Source organism: Mercenaria mercenaria, chromosome 1 (genome assembly GCF_021730395.1).
Source record: "Mercenaria mercenaria strain notata chromosome 1, MADL_Memer_1, whole genome shotgun sequence".
Taxonomy (NCBI): domain Eukaryota; kingdom Metazoa; phylum Mollusca; class Bivalvia; order Venerida; family Veneridae; genus Mercenaria; species Mercenaria mercenaria.
This window is the reverse complement of record NC_069361.1, coordinates 77,922,499-77,938,866: the sequence shown is the minus strand read 5'-3', so window position 1 is coordinate 77,938,866 and position 16,368 is coordinate 77,922,499. Positions and strand designations below refer to the sequence as shown.

At 33.5% G+C, this 16,368-nt stretch overlaps 1 protein-coding gene across 1 annotated transcript; it reads left to right on the top strand.

Moving 5' to 3' along the window:
• The first annotated feature begins 6,648 nt into the window (after positions 1-6,648).
• Positions 6,649-11,568, top strand: LOC128547359 (uncharacterized). The gene is made up of 4 exons (XM_053519942.1): positions 6,649-6,959; positions 8,026-8,235; positions 10,620-10,782; positions 11,360-11,568. The coding sequence occupies exons 1-4, from the start codon at positions 6,711-6,713 to the stop codon at positions 11,566-11,568; spliced, it is 831 nt and encodes a 276-aa protein (XP_053375917.1). The 5' UTR covers positions 6,649-6,710.
• The last annotated feature ends 4,800 nt before the right edge of the window (positions 11,569-16,368 follow it).

Genomic DNA, 16,368 nt, shown 5'->3' with positions numbered 1-16,368 from the left:
TATCCTGGAAAATTAACTTTAGCATTCGATTCGTTTTTCGTTTATTATGAGAATAAAAGTTTGTGTCAACTCTGAGTAGAGCATTTATAGCTTCCTTTGAAGGCAAATATTAAATCAAAATATATTTCAATTAACGCCGAATAAAGTTTTCTACAAGTACAATAAAATGTTTGCTATTAACATGTGTGAGGTCTGTAGCTGCTGTGAATATCAATTCTGTTAACAGCAATTCACATTATTTGAGAGAAGTAAACTTGCATGCCGCGGGGACGTAGATATATGGCTTTACATTTATCTGTTGTTTTATGTTTTGTTCAAGAAAATGAATCGGTCTTAACGTGAAATTTTCAAACGAAATCAGTCATTTAGGCTCTCTAACGTCACTTAGAGAACATGATCTGTTATTACAGAGTATTCATATATAAATTAAGTATTGTAACGGTTGCAAATGAAACCTCAGATGGACTTTTTAAAAATTTCAGTTCCTTTTCCTGATTAATCATAACTACTACACTGTTTAATAATTCACCCAGAACTAATCCACTCAATTCGTCAATCAGAATCAACACGATCTCATTTATTTTAAATTTAAACACATATTTCTTTAAATACTTGAAATGTATTATTAATTGTGATCGATAATTATGAATGCTTTTCCTGTCCAAGTCCGAAATGTAATAAAAAAAGCAAAACGCCATAGCGGAGGTGTAGTAATTTATTACAAGAGTAAATTTAAAGGTCACATTAATCTAGAAAGCTTAAATGAAAAGGGTCTTGTTTGGACCAAGTTAAAAAAAGCGTACTTTGGATCATTAAATGATATTTATTTGTGCTGTTGTTATATCCCTCCAGAGGATTCCAGTGTTTATAAGTCAAGAGATTCACCATTGTTCGAAGTTGCTTTTTTTATACGCTTGAAGAAAACATTCGCCACTATGCTCAATTAGGTGACATTATATTATGTGGTGACCTAAATTCACGTGTGGGTCAAAGACCAGATACTGTACCAAATATTAATATGCACCGTTTTGTTGATTTACCTTACGAAAATGATGTACCTACGGGGTTAACTGTACGGTCCTTTTTTGATGAAACATCGAATAATTTTGGAAATAAGTTATTATCGTTGTGTAAGCAGTCCAGTTCATATATAATGAATGGACGTAAGGAGCCATGTCGTTTTACGTGCTTTAACTTAAACCGTAACAATATATATCGGCCAGTGTTGTTGACTATGTTATTTGCAATAGCAACCTATACTCGTTACTTAACAATATGCGTGTTCATGATTTATCCGAATATTCGGACCATTGTTCTATCTCATTTACTTTAAAGTTAGAATACACGAATGATGGGAAAATTGCGATGAAGATGTATTAAATAGTAAAAAACCATTATTTGATAAAGTGATGGATGATTTGTCCGCAAATAGCATTGATGTAAATACCTGTGTAAATAATTTGTCAGATATTATTTTTTATATTTCTTTTGAATTAAAGACAGTACTTAGACTGTAGCAGACTTCTTTATTGATAGTAAATATTTTATTGCACTATATCTAGTACATTTTTTTTAAATTTTATATATGAGAAAGGTGAATATCCTGAGTCTTGGACAAAGGGTATAATTGTTCATATTTTCAAGAAAGGAGATCAAGCTGATCCCGCTAACTATCGTGGCATTATACACTTGTAAATATCATGGCTAAAATATTCGCTCTAACACTACGAAATAGGAAAAATACATGGTGTGAAAATGAAAATATTTTTAAGGACAACAATTTTGTTTTAGAGATAATCATAGCACCACGGATTGTATATTTATATTGCATAGTACTATCCAAAAGGTTTTATTTAACAAATCGAAATTGTATTGTGCATTCATTAACTATGAAAAAGCCTTTGATACTGTTAACCATGATGCTCTGTGGATAAAATTTGTAAAATCTGGTGTGAGCTGCAAAATGTCGAACATGATAAAGGCAATATATATGAATGTAAAATCTTGTGTACGAAACTGCAGAAATATGAGTATTTCTGACTTTTTTGATGTGTCACTTGGTGTTAAACAAGGAGGACCGCTTTCTCCTCTTTTGTTTATTTTATTTATTAATGATATAAGCGAGTCAATTGATTTTGAAAACATTACTGATAAAGATATTAAATTGTTGTCAATATATATGCTTTTGTTCGCTGATGATATTGCTCTTTTTACAATTGATCCTAACAGTCTTCAAGCTTTGTTAGATAATTTATACGAATATTCTTGCAAATGGGGTTTAAAAATTAATGTTAACAAAACAAAAGTATGTGTATTTGAAAAACGCAAAACTAGACATAATTTTGTGTGGACTGTCAATGATGAAACTTTTGATATTGTTGATTCTTTTACTATCTTGGTATTAAATTCCACTATACTGGTTGTATGAAGTATGCTGTACAAATGCTGCATGAACAGGCACTTAAACAACAGTTTGCTTTCGGTATTTAATAAGATAAGCCTTGCTGTAGGTTTCGTTTTCGAGAGGCTGCGATTTTGGTACGTGGCATTCCCTGTTTGATATTTGTCTTTGTTTTTTTTGCTGTTAAAACTAAACTTAGAATGTTTGATTCGTTGGTATCTCCCATACTCTTGTATGGTTCTGAAATATGGGGCATTTACAATTTACAAAGAAGTTGATAGATTGCATCTTAAATTTTGTAAACAATTGCTTAGAGTTAAACCTCAAACATCGAATGCAGCTGTGCTCGGTGAGTTAGGTAGATATTCATTAACTGTTAAATGTAAAGAACGAGCACTGAAGTACTGGACCAAAAATATGAAAACACGAATAATCCTATACACACAATTTTTGTTGACAATTATAAATTATACATATAAATAGAAATAATACTTGGGTATTTGCAATGAAAACACTGTTGGATAATCTAGGATTTAGTAATATGTGAGATGCTTTTAATGCTAATGTTAATTACATGCCTTTGTTTAAACAAAGTCTTTATGATCAATATATACAGAATTGGAATGCAACCATAGCTAGCCAGCCGAAGTTAGATTATTATAAATTGTTCAAATGTGAATTCAAAAATGAAAAGTATCTTAATGTTGTTTTTAATGCTAAAATAAGAAAAGATCTCACTCGTTAGATATTGAAACTGGTAGATATACAAATATTGAAAGAAATAACAGACTTTGTAAATGTTGTAATTTAAAAGTAGTTGAATCTGAGTACCATTTTATTTCATATTGCCCATTATATAGAGAATTAAGAAAAAATATAGTATTACTGTACCATTCCCGTCCATCCAGAAATTTACCAAAACATTGTCAAGTATGAATACTAACGCAATTAGAAACTTGGCAGAATATGTAACTATGCTATGTCAAAAAGGAAGGAAACGCTAAACATCATACCTGCTTAGTTACTTAAATAGTATATTTTGTATTGATAGATTGAATATTGCGCATGTATTGTGAAGTAAATGTTGGCCATCTGTACTGTATTTAAATTGTTTAATGGCCAAAGGTATTGTATTTATGCCAATTTGCCAATAAGCTTTGAAACTTTGAATTAATACAGTTGTCACATGACATACCGCAGGAATTGTTGCACATTTCAGATAAGCTACAATCTCATTTACCTTTTCTATAGAAAGCATTATATCTGCATCCGTTTTCACAGCCACTTCTAACTTTTCTATTTCTTTCAAGAGACCTTTATTTTCACCATATTTTTCTTTCAATGCTTTCTTGTTATCAGTTTAACTGAAGAGCGTTGTTCGCAATGTCGATGTCAACTGTTATATTCTTATCGAAGTGGGCATAACCAGCGGTTGACAATGTGCTTGCAGTATAGCTGTCTTTGCTTTGATGAAACGGACTAGACAAGCGAAAAAGAACAAACTCGATTGTCATCGTCTACATCAAGACCTTGATAATCGACATTTTGTATGAAATATTTTATATCAATTGACTCAAAATTGCTCTGTTGTCCATAGTGAATATTTATTGATCTGGCATTCACTTTTATATATCGTAATTACCATCGCATATTAATATTCATATTAATTGATATTGTAATTTTTTGCGAAAGTCTATTATAGTTCAAATTTGAACGGTCATGTACTAATTTTATTTATGTATTGAAATGTAATTTTATACTGTGATATTGTACATGAATGAGACGTAAATAAAGATTAATATATATAGTAATTGAAACAATACATGTAGATTAATTGGAAAGATGTATCAATTAACAATTCATAACTGATAGGTAATTTATCGCAAGCTGTCTCAAGTTTGATAACACAAAAATATCGGTCAAATTTATTAAACGATGACTATGTACGTACATTCTGTGTATTCTGTGTGTTTTATTTTTAAGCTATTTATGTACTATATCCAGAACAGAACAGAACATAGCTTTTATTTGACAATAAAACATAGGATATAATAATGTAGATCTAACATACTAAAATCTGTCCGATACAAGAAAAAATGTGTACGTTATGAGTAAAACAAACTGATACAGTATCTGAGTAAAGTCCGATAAGTAACTATGAAAAGCGAAGAAAACATGTTTTACGCTGTATGCATAAATTTAATTACAAATTCAAAGATGAATTCAACATGATATGCAATTTTTCATTTCAGTTATAATCAGGTAGGTGGGATTCAACATCAGTGACAGTCGATACGATAAAGTGGTAAGACAGTAATCATATGAACATTTGGCAATCTCTAGGTTAGAAGTCAGAACGATGAATCATGTTAAATCAGACAATAAAGTTACAAGAAAGCCATGTTTATTTTCATTCTAACATGCTCATATAACTTATGTTCTATTTCTTCCAAGTAGTAATGAACCAGACGTCATGCGGTAATTTCACGTCGTAGTTGACGTGATAATATTCTCTAACCGGTCCGCGTGTCAACCGTTGTTTACGACAGTGTATGTATCTCATGACTTCCTCCTCTGTTTAACTGACAAACAAATCGATCCAGGTTAAAAATTTATCAATGCATAAAAACTCTGCCAATGTGCAGTCATAGTCCAAAATGTCTTGATTTTACCAGCTTTATAAAAGTATGACGATAATAGTTTTAGCAGTCACATGACCTCATTTTAAGTAAAATTTAAACATCACAGTTTATTATTAAATCTATATATATAGTCCTTTCCGTTGGTCTAGATGTAGTCACATGATCAATGATGAAAAGCCGTATTGACTCGAAGGCGGAGTGAAAAACATGTATTGACCTCCAGTTGTGACGTCATCACGGTTTGAAGTCAAAACAATGCGACTTCGTACACAATTTACGGCGAGAAATGACCAACGGCTGCAGATATTTGTATTCAATTTTTATACTTATTTAAGTATGCTGGATTTAATGATAAAACAATTGTTACCTTTTAGGTTCGGTCGATATGTGGATTTATCGACCTGATAAAAGCGATATCAACCTCGGACTGCGCCCACGATCGATATCGCTTTTAACAGGTCGATAAATCCACATTAAATCTTAAAAAGGCAATAATTCATTATAATTGTATAATATATAACATTTTATGAATGTAGACTGAAGAGTACATGTAGGCATATGACATCTCTGATAACACCATTATGGATAGTAATTCAAATAGCTCATGTTGTTGCCGATACTTTAAATGTTACCACTAATACGATATTGTAGGGATAACGCAAGATTTTGCCTGTTATAACATCCGCAGAATTCCGAGGGATTGGTTGGTACCCAAAGATGCTGAAGATGCTATAACACGAAATGAACTATTCTAGCATAGAACGCGTAAAAAGTAATAAATTAATACTTTGTCCACCAACGTCATTGAATTTCTATGAAATGCGCGAGAATTTCTGCATTATCCGTTCTGGGACCGTAATACGTTTACGCTTTGCCACGCATATATAAAAAGATGTTTTAACAACACTTGAGCGCAAGAATCTCTCTGTTAACAAACGTTTTCTCTCCTGTTAAAACAAAAAAAAGCTACAAGAACAGCAGTTTATGCATGAATAACAGTTCAATTAGGCAACTCGACATATATGATCACAATTTTAAAGTGATGAACACGACCAAAACCATAACACCATTTTTACATATGTAAATGAAAGAGGAGAAAAAGGCTGTCATATGCAATTAAAATATATCAGTCTATTCACGAACGAAACTTACGTATTTATACATTCTGCATAGAAATAGTTTTTAACACAACTGTTTTGCTTTATTTTCATGCCAGTTATTTATCATTTTATCAAAAATGGTGTGTGCTTTTTTTACTTTAGGTCCTGGAACAATCAGATAAGAGGGATGTAGAGAGCCTCTACAGCAACTGATGTCTACAAACACAAATCCACATGATTCGCCCTTGCTACAAACCGTTTTATCACTAAAGTAACAGACATGTTTAAAGCATTGTTCTCTGTATACAAGTATTCATGGAAATTTTGGCCTCTACACAGATTTCATCACATTTATTGCAAATGAAATTCAATGATGAACTTGAGAAAAAAAATCAGTTAATATATGACCTCAATATTTGTTTAAAATACCGCTGAATTGTCATAAAGTGTATGACGTATCATCATGCAAGATAAAGGTATAAATAGACTATATTTAATGCATCGATTAGACTAATGAAAGTGGTACAAGTGTTCTTTACTACAATGTGTTAATTCGGCTGAAACAAAATGGGAAGAAAAACCCGAAAGCAATGCAGTATGTTGCCAGAGACAACTTCAACTGACAAAAGAACCGATGATGTTAAAAGGAATTTAAAAGCAGATCCGAATCCTTCCTGGCTGCCGCCTGGAAGTCATTTTGTACGAACAAAAACTAAACGAAACTGTAAAGAAGAATGTATGATATTAAGAGAAGAAAATAGAATGTTAACTGAAAAAGTGCGGAAGTATGAACAAGAACACAATCGACTTCAGGAGGTATTTTATTAGTATAATTGAATGAACGATTTATTGATTTCGTGCCCATTAACTAGTTAAAAGGAAAAAAAGGTCTATGTCATAACCATTTGTTTGCAGTATTGTTTATTGAATTCCATATTTGAACATAGGTCTGTGTGTCCATTTTGGGTATATTTATGTTACATATAATTTTACATTATTAATTATGAGAAACTTGCGCGTATTCTTACATATATGACCCGCACATCAATGTGCTAATACGCCAAAACCCGAACCCAATGTTCTATATATATCGCTTAATAAATCAATAAATAAATGAACCAATTAATTAATTAAGTAATCACTTTTATTCCATGACAACTTTTAACTTGATAAATGCAATATAAACTATGTGCCCAAGTTTATGCGTATATAAATCGAGAAATTATCTCATAGTTATCATAGCGTTATCAAGCTGACATAAGATATTTATACATTTATTTATCACATCAAACTAATAAACAAATAAAACATAAGCTTCTTTTTGCCAATGTTCAAACCTTTTAGAACACACACAAAACAAACTCAGGAGACCAGAAGGGCTCCACCCCATCCACCCCCTCTCCACACACGCGCACACTTGTCCGGGTGGTTTAAGCCGCTGCCTTCAATTCACTAGCATTTCACCATCACAAATCCGAACTGCGCGTAACACGTGTGGTTGGACTAGTTTGTGTGAAGACTTGCAGAATGTATGTGATACATTCTATGCAATTGTCTGGAATTATCTTGAAACCATCCATGCAAAAATGTTCAATATCCATATGTACACTGTAGCAGTTTACATGTTTATGCTATAAAGAGAAATAATAAAATAAAGGAATTTAAGTTTTTTGAAAATGTGTGCACGATGTTTATAATGTAAAAGCATAACAGCATGTTCAGCTTATTAAAGCATAGATTCGTATTTTATACCAAACACTGTTGTAACACAATAAAATGTAGTTAATATAAAATTCAGTTAAAGACAAAATTTCGTAATCTGACAGGCCAGCACAAAATATTTATTTTCGTCAATGACAGACATTAAACGTGCTTTTTTCAGATTTCTAAGGACCATGTATCTCGATTAGTTCAGTTTGATAGCAGTGAGAACGTACAGATAGGTAACCACAACTTGCAAGTAGTCAATAATAACTTCGATGCCACCTTTCTGAATAATCTCCTTGACCAATACGATCGTAAAATCGAAAAGGATGCAAGGCAACGACAGTCAATGAAAGGAACAATCCAAGAGTTGTCTACAAAAATTGAGGTATAAATTCGGCCCATTCCACAATTTCGCGCCCGCGCACTCTATGCAGGGCAAAATGACATGGCCGCAAATGTAAACTACCCGTGCAGGACAAAGAAAAATGTAATTATGTTTGTTAATAAGTGATTCATAATGAACAGGCAATAAACTATTCTTCGCCAATATTGATCTTTAAAATTCAACAAGAGGACCATGATGGTCCTGAATCGCTCACCTGTCCCCACATGACCAAGTTTTGAACTGAGTATGACGTCGTTTTTTCTATTATTTGACGTAGTGACCTAGTTTTTGAGCTCATGTGACCCAGTTTTGAACCTGACCTAGATTATCAAAGATATCATCAAGTTGAACATTCTGACTAATTTTTATAAAGATCCCATGAAAAACATGGCCTTTAGAGAGGTCACAAGGTTTTTCTATTATTTGACCTTATGACCTAGTTCCTTAAGGCACGTGACCCATTTTTAAACTTGACCTAGATATCATCAAGATAAACATTCTGACCAATTTTCATGAAGATCCATTGAAAGATATGGCCTCTAGAAAAGTCAAAAAGTTTTTCTATTTTTAGACCTACTGACCTAGTTTTTTGGACCGCACGTAACCCAGTTTCAAACTTGATCTAGATATCATCAAGATAAACATTCTGACTAATTTTCATAAAGATCCCATGAAAAACATGGCCTCTAGAGAGGTAACAAGGTTTTTCTAATATTTGACCTAATGACCTAGTTTTTGATGACACGTAACCCAGTTTTAAATTTGATCTAGATATCATCAAGATAAACATTCTGACCAATTTTTATGAAGATCCATTGAAAAATATGGCCTCTAGAAAAGTCAAAAGGTTTTTCTATTTTTAGACCTACTGACCTAGTTTTTTGGACCGCACGTAACCCAGTTTCAAACTTGGTCTAGATATCATTAAGATAAACATTCTGACCAATTTTCATGAAGATCCATTGAAAAATATGGCCTCTAGGGAGGTCACACGGTTTTTCTATTTTTAGACCTACTGACCTAGTTTTTAATCGTACCTGATCTAGTTTCAAACTTAAGCTAGATATCATCAAGATAAACATTCCGACCAACTTTCATAAAGATCCTATGAAAATTGTGACCCGTAGAGTGGTCACAAGTAAAAGTTTACGCACGCACGGACGGACGGACGGACGCAAGGACGACGGACGCTGCGTGATCACAAAAGCTCACCTTGTCACTTTGTGACTGATGAGCTAAAAACTAAAGATTTTTGATGGCTATATTAGATTAATCGCAGACGGACACATACGGAAGCTCAGTGGGGACATGTGTGTTTTATCTTTATATAATCTCGTGGCCACGAGCTTTCAGCTTTTTTTCTTTTTCTCGCGGCCACAAGAGTTTTTTTTTAATATATAAAAGAAAAAAATTTTCTGGCCACGAGAAAAAAGAAAAAAGCTAAAATGTAATCTCGAGATAGTTTAAAAACAAAAACAAAAAGCTATCTTGTTACCATGAATAAACTTTTGTTTTCTCGCGGCCAACGAGATAGCTTTTTTCTTATTTTTCTTTTTTTTCTTTTATTTTATATCTCATGGCCACGAGATAATATAAAGATAAAACTCTCATGTCCCCTCTGACCTTCCGCAGACACACCCCCTCACGTTTTTATTACATTACATCCAAATGACGATTAATTCAGTCCATTTACAGACTGATAATTATCATCTAAAACTGAAGAAAAATATCTTTCCACAGATTAAATAAAAGATAATATGATATTTCCAAATGTAAGAACAAGACTTATGTTTGTTTCGTGGGTGGACATAGACTTGAAAATGCTTACAAACGGACCAAAAATAAGGGGTGGGGGAGGCGGAAACTCCAGTAAGATATAACTAATAACATATCTAAACAAAGCCTCCTGTACAATAAATTGTGTGATGTAAACTCATTTTATAGTGGCAATACAATTTGTAATATAGTGATGGTTTTATGTAGGTTTACTTATTATTGAGCAGTCTTTTTACCACCCGCAAAGAGCGCAAGCTCATAAAAATCCCCCCATCCAGTAATACAACGGGCAACCAACCACGTTGTAAATAATTCGTTTGTATAACTTTTAAATAATTTGAACTCTATGTATTTTTCACTAATTGTAATATTTTGAGGAGTTTTAAAATAATTGATATCAAATATAAATCTTACGCGCAATAGTGGTACAATGCTAATGTACTTCCTTTTCAAATTTCAATATCAACACGTTCAATCCTGTCTCTTTTACATATTTAGGGTAGACAGAAGGAACTACTGCATAAATATATGTGTTTATTTACCAATTTTATCTTTCATTTGTGTTCATCTCTTTACATGTTACTGTATCATCTTATTTTGCTTGACAGGAACTGACGCAGACTCACAAAAGAAGTGAAAAAGCACTTGATTGTTCGAAAATAATAGAACACGCGATTGAGCTTCATAAGTTAACAGATCAAGAAATGTCATGTCCATTTAATTCATTTGCAACGGAATTTAAGGAAACAACTGAACTGTTTAAGAATATCGGTATGTACTGCTATTGATTTATTTATTTCGCATGCTTTTATAATTATTTACGCCATAATGTTAATCTATTTTGTACAAAAAATGATGAATTTATCTCCAGAAAAGATCGTCATGAATAAAGCTGATGAAGAAACATTAATTATAAACATGAAACATACTGACTTAATAAATTACAAAAGTGATTATGTGTGGGGTGGTGTGACACAAACCAGTTTACCTTCATTATACTGGAAGTTGATCGTCAAATTACGATGTCACATTGTATTTGGCTCCTTTTCGAATATAGAATTTTATTATATGTATATGGAGCCACATTCGAGTTAACAGCTGCTTACGGTTTCTATACAAAGCTCTCGAAGTGACCATATACAATGTGACATTTGTATACACGATGTCACATACATGTAAACTTTTGATAATATGTTTTCTTTGAAATGTTGCTTGATGATGAATAAATGTATGAAGTAATATGTCTGCTATACCAATCCACACGTGACTATATTACTACATGTCGATTTGTTTTGGTAAGGATGTTTTAAAGTGGTTTTATTTAGTTGATATTTCGACTGTGTTTCAGCCCCAGAAATAATGCGCCTACAAGAAACCATGAAGAGCTTAAGGGACTACATCGATGAACCAAATTCAGAGTTTCTATTTGCTCCTTGTTTGCAACATAGGTCGCGTTCAACCGTGTCCTTCGACGAAGCACGACTAGCTGGGAAAGATGAAGAATGCAAATGTCAAAGAAAAATTAACTCAGATCTATGTCTAAACACGCACTTTTAATTGGTGGATAGCAGATTTGTTTGTTTTGGGTTTAACGCCATTTTTCAACAGTATTTCAGTCATATAACGGCAGGCAGATACCTAACCAGTGTTCCTGGATTCTGTATCAGTACAAACCTGTTCTTCGCAAGTAATTGCCAACTTCCCCACATGAATCAAAGGTGGAGGACGAATGATTTCAGACACAATGTCTTTTATCAAATCGTCACGGAGAACATACGCCCCGCATGAGGCTCGAACTCACGACCCCGCGATCAGTAGACCAACGCTCCTGAGGATAGGGAAATGATCAAATTGCACTCTACTTACTATTTTGCATGACAGAATCAGTAATACATGACGGTTTTGAAGTTCTATATGAAATCCGATCTAATTAGACTGGTTCTCGAAAGGAAAGTATAATATACATGGGTACGCGCATGATGCTTTAAGACATCCGGTCCACAAATATGTTCTATATAACAGTGCTATCAAAATATATCAAATATTGATGCCTGGTAAGCTCGTATAATGTTTGTATCATTTGAAAGTGTATTGACTACTGTAAAAGAAAAAAATGCATGTCACAAATATGTTATAGAACTTTATTTTATAGTTTTCAATGACATTTCAACAGAAATCCGGTATTACACCATTATTATCTTCATTCGTTTTTAAAGTCCTTTTTAAGTCCTCTGTTGTCTTGTAGAGCCTTTTTTTCTTCAGGGCCTTCTTGCCACTAGTTTGACCAAAGGGCGCTGTACACATTTACAATGTTTTCATTCTCATCGTAGTAGACTATCATTTTGCTTTCAGACATTCCCAATTCCAATGAAACAGATGAGGCGAGCGAACTAGGACGAATTCGACCGTCAAATCTTGTATGAACTTCGCTTTTTCGATTGGCTTAGAGTCACTGCTCATAATACAACGTTTATTGACCTAAACAATTTTAGTTTTAATGGTCGTAACGGTATATTAATTGAAACTTTACATGACTTTGTATATTAATTAGAAAGGTGTATCAATTGAAACTTATTGACAGGCAAGTTATCAGAGGTTATCTCAAATTTGATAACACCAAAAGTCGGTCACCATTTTTTAACGATGACAATATAAGCTTCACATTCAAACATATTCACCTGTTTTACTGGCAAGCTATTCATGTACCATTTCTAAAGGTGAAATCAAATCATATGTATTTTTAATTATGGATGAATTAAAAAAACTTCGCACGATAAGGGTAGTCTCGTCGCAAAAAGTGAAAGACTAGAATTGCTGATAAAAATATGTAATACATTGTTAATTTTATACAGAATATAATAGCGTGAACGTTTAATACCGCCTAACTTTGTTTTAAAGTCCTGCGTATCACCACTGGACCACTATGTATAGCGTTCTAATAACATGTTGTGTACATACAATATTCGAGACCGGAAACACATAATGGCGATTTCTCCAGAAAAGATTTAATACTTTTAGTTTGAAGATAGCGAAAGATGCAAAATTAAGACGCTCCAATTCTAGAAACTTCCCCTGGTTCTTTTAACAATGGTTAAGATTATAGATGAAATAAAATGATTTGACCCATCCCATTATGTTATTCCAATCGCAGTGGTTGCAACTTTATAATAAAATCAAAATGACAGGTTTTTGGTAAGTTTTGTATATAAACAAAAGGAAGATCACTTTCACTTTGCTTGACCGTTTCATCATTATGATATTGGCGGCCATTGTACAGAAACAGTTACAAAAAATTTATACAACATGTTCTAAATTCCAGAATAATTCAGGGCGAATTTGGTCTAGAGGTAGCGGATTTATCAAAAAGATCCAGTATGCTCTCCGAAACAATAGTTAAGTCAGCCTCGAGAAAAACTTTTATTAAAAGTTATGAATAAAACTATTTGTTAAAATTGAAAGGATAGTTTCGACGATTAGATTAGACGATAATAACGTAGGACTTTCATTGTTTTTATGTTTACTGTTACACTAGATCTATAACTTGACATTCATGGAAACTGACTGTTGTGAAATAAATGACTTTATCATTTGACAAAACGTCACACATCAACCTTAGTGTGTATAAGCTGCTACAACTAAAGGGGAAGAAAAACTCCAAAAACAGTGCAGGCGGTTTTCAAAAACTGCTCAGACTGACGAAAGACTTGAAGATGACAGCTGAATCATTCCTGGCTGCCACCCGGAAGTCATGCTTTAAGAAACAAAACAAAACAAAGCTTGAAGGAAAAGTGTTTCTTGCACACCGGATTGGGTTTTCCGGTGATTTTACCCATGCCAGCAAAACAAATCTGGCATCCGTTTCACTCGTGCTGTTAATGACAACTAACGATTCATCCGTTCGTAATGATGTAGGCCTATCTATGAAAATCAATTCTAACACGATCCGATTCATTTTCCTATTAAACAAAGAAGGCAGAAAACAGTGAATTATTATACAACAAATCACTGTTCTGACGTCACAATTATTACGTCATGGCGTCTAACGGCATAAATCTAGCGGCGCGCTGGAAAAGAAACCGATTTGCGTTTCGATTACGTAATATCGTGTTATCCGTGTCAGGCATATGTATTTCATCATGAATACTTCGGTTTTGTATCAGAGTATTTAATTTCAAATCGCTCTATGAAATTGTACAAAGTGTATATTTTATTTCCGGACAGACTGTATATATTTACTTACCAAAGTTATTTATCAAAATGCGGTGTGGAGGAAAATTTAACAAAATGATGAAACAAAAATGAAAAAAAATAAATGTCAATTACAACATTTTTTCTTCGTTAGTCAAAATGTATACACAGCTTAAATGTTGTATGTTTTAAATTAGTAATGTTGTATGGTTATCCATAATACTGAATTGGCAGTCTTCACGTGGTGGAGTCCGATGCCATAGTATGCACTTTAGAAGTAGATATACAATGTATTTTCATTTGTCCTCAGGTCGAAACAAAAGGCGTTCGAAGAATCTAGGACATGTTGAAGTTATTCAAAACATTTTTGCAGCCTCCTGGATCGATGCAAATTCAATATTGTTTTCTTTTGTGCAACATGTTTACCTATCACTTAAATAAAAATATCTACACTTTCGGTACACGTTTCCGTTTATATTTAACGTTTTCATTTCATTAAGTGTTCATTTCATTTAAGACAATGCGGTATTGTCTAAAACAAAGAGAAAAGTACATAAAATGACGACGTGAAATATATACGTTTTATCACATGTTTGACGTCGCGGGAGTGTAATAAAGCCATTGAATAAAAATGATAATACACTAGTTTAATAAAGCTTTGACGTCGACGTCATTTATACTATAGGCAACGTCGGTCAAATTGTCTTGTTTATATAGTAAAAGAAAGTCGATTTGTTGATTTTCGACAAGAAAGGCTAACATCACGGTGCCTATCCATATCGGCGGACTCCTAGCGAAATTTCCTATATCGGCGGTTTCTTTGCGTCGGTACCGGCTTTCCTTTGCTATAAACAATGTTCAGTTCAATAAAGGAGTCGAAAAATCGAGCTGTCATCAATGATAATAGGTATGCCGCTCAAAAATAAGTAGAGCACGGAACATTAGAATGTCTTTACTCTGTATTGTAGTGTTTACTTTTAAATTATCAGCCATTTTTCTCGCAAACTCGATGAAATTAGTTGATGGTGTACTGACATGGAACACTAACCCGACCTTTTCTACAGTCTTTAACGAGTATTTGTATTGATATCACACATATCAAGCGCATCATTGTACTCATTTTTCAATAATCTTCCAAAAAATACTGACAAATAGGCCGAAATGTACATGCAATTGTTCAAAACCCCTTACTTTCGGTTTTGTCGGGGCACCGGCGGTCTCTCTGCACACCAGTTTTTGATGCACAGACAGGCTCTCTGCATTACGCACAGGCAGGCTCTATGCTAATCTAATGACTATTTGGACGCGTTAGCTTAATTCTTTGGTGTGTAGATCTGACTTTTTATTTCAAAACGTCAAAAAACAAGCTGAAAATAAGTTTACTATCGACCCATAATATTACTTTATTGAAATACAGAAGATTTACCTTGAAGTGAGAATTTTTATATTTAGATGTAAGATTTTTTTTTTATTGAACCAGGAATCCTGAAGACGTCTGAAAAGTCACAGGACACATTAAAATTTCGGATGTTCAAACCCCTTACATGCATGCTTCCTTTCACAAAAATTCTGTTTGTGTAGTGCTATGAACAGCCGACACCAAAAAAGCTACTGAGTTGTTTTCCTCTAAAATTTCTTTCACCAGTTCCGGTTTCAAATGTTCTACGGCTGTAAAATTAAAGCTGCTTTTTTATCTTTCCTGTGTGTGTGTTGTTGTTTTTTTTTTCCAGATAACACAGATTGTGCAGGTTTTTGAAAATGGTAAGTTGTTTTACTGTTAATAGGGTCGATATCAATATTTTCTTACTTGTACAAAATACACGTGGAGAACTCTCGTTTATCTTAAAATCAAGCCGCCCGAACCCCGTCGGTACCCTCCTTGACACAATAAATGGGCAGTTTTTATCATGACTGAAAAGACCGGTGCTCGCCCGACCTCATATGCCGCGCGGGGCCCGACAGACCCGTTTGAAAAGTGTCTTTAGCATTTACATCTTTGAACTGCATATCATCTTACTTGTGTTCTGAAACCTTTATTTGAATCGTTCCCTTGCTTTTAAACAATATAATGTATAGTATGAATTTGCTTTTCTGACATTTCCATGTGACGTTGCCGTACGGAAAGAGTTCGAATCCTGGTTCTGCCATACAAAATATGTTTTTATATTT

Bases quoted from the DNA above. Each gene is read 5' to 3' on its own strand.
- LOC128547359 (XM_053519942.1), top strand. From the start codon at position 6,711: ATGGGAAGAAAAACCCGAAAGCAATGCAGTATGTTGCCAGAGACAACT. The intron at 8,236-10,619 runs GTATAAATTCGG...TTTGCTTGACAG, and splicing joins AGTTGTCTACAAAAATTGAG to GAACTGACGCAGACTCACAA. The intron at 10,783-11,359 runs GTATGTACTGCT...ACTGTGTTTCAG, and splicing joins TGAACTGTTTAAGAATATCG to CCCCAGAAATAATGCGCCTA.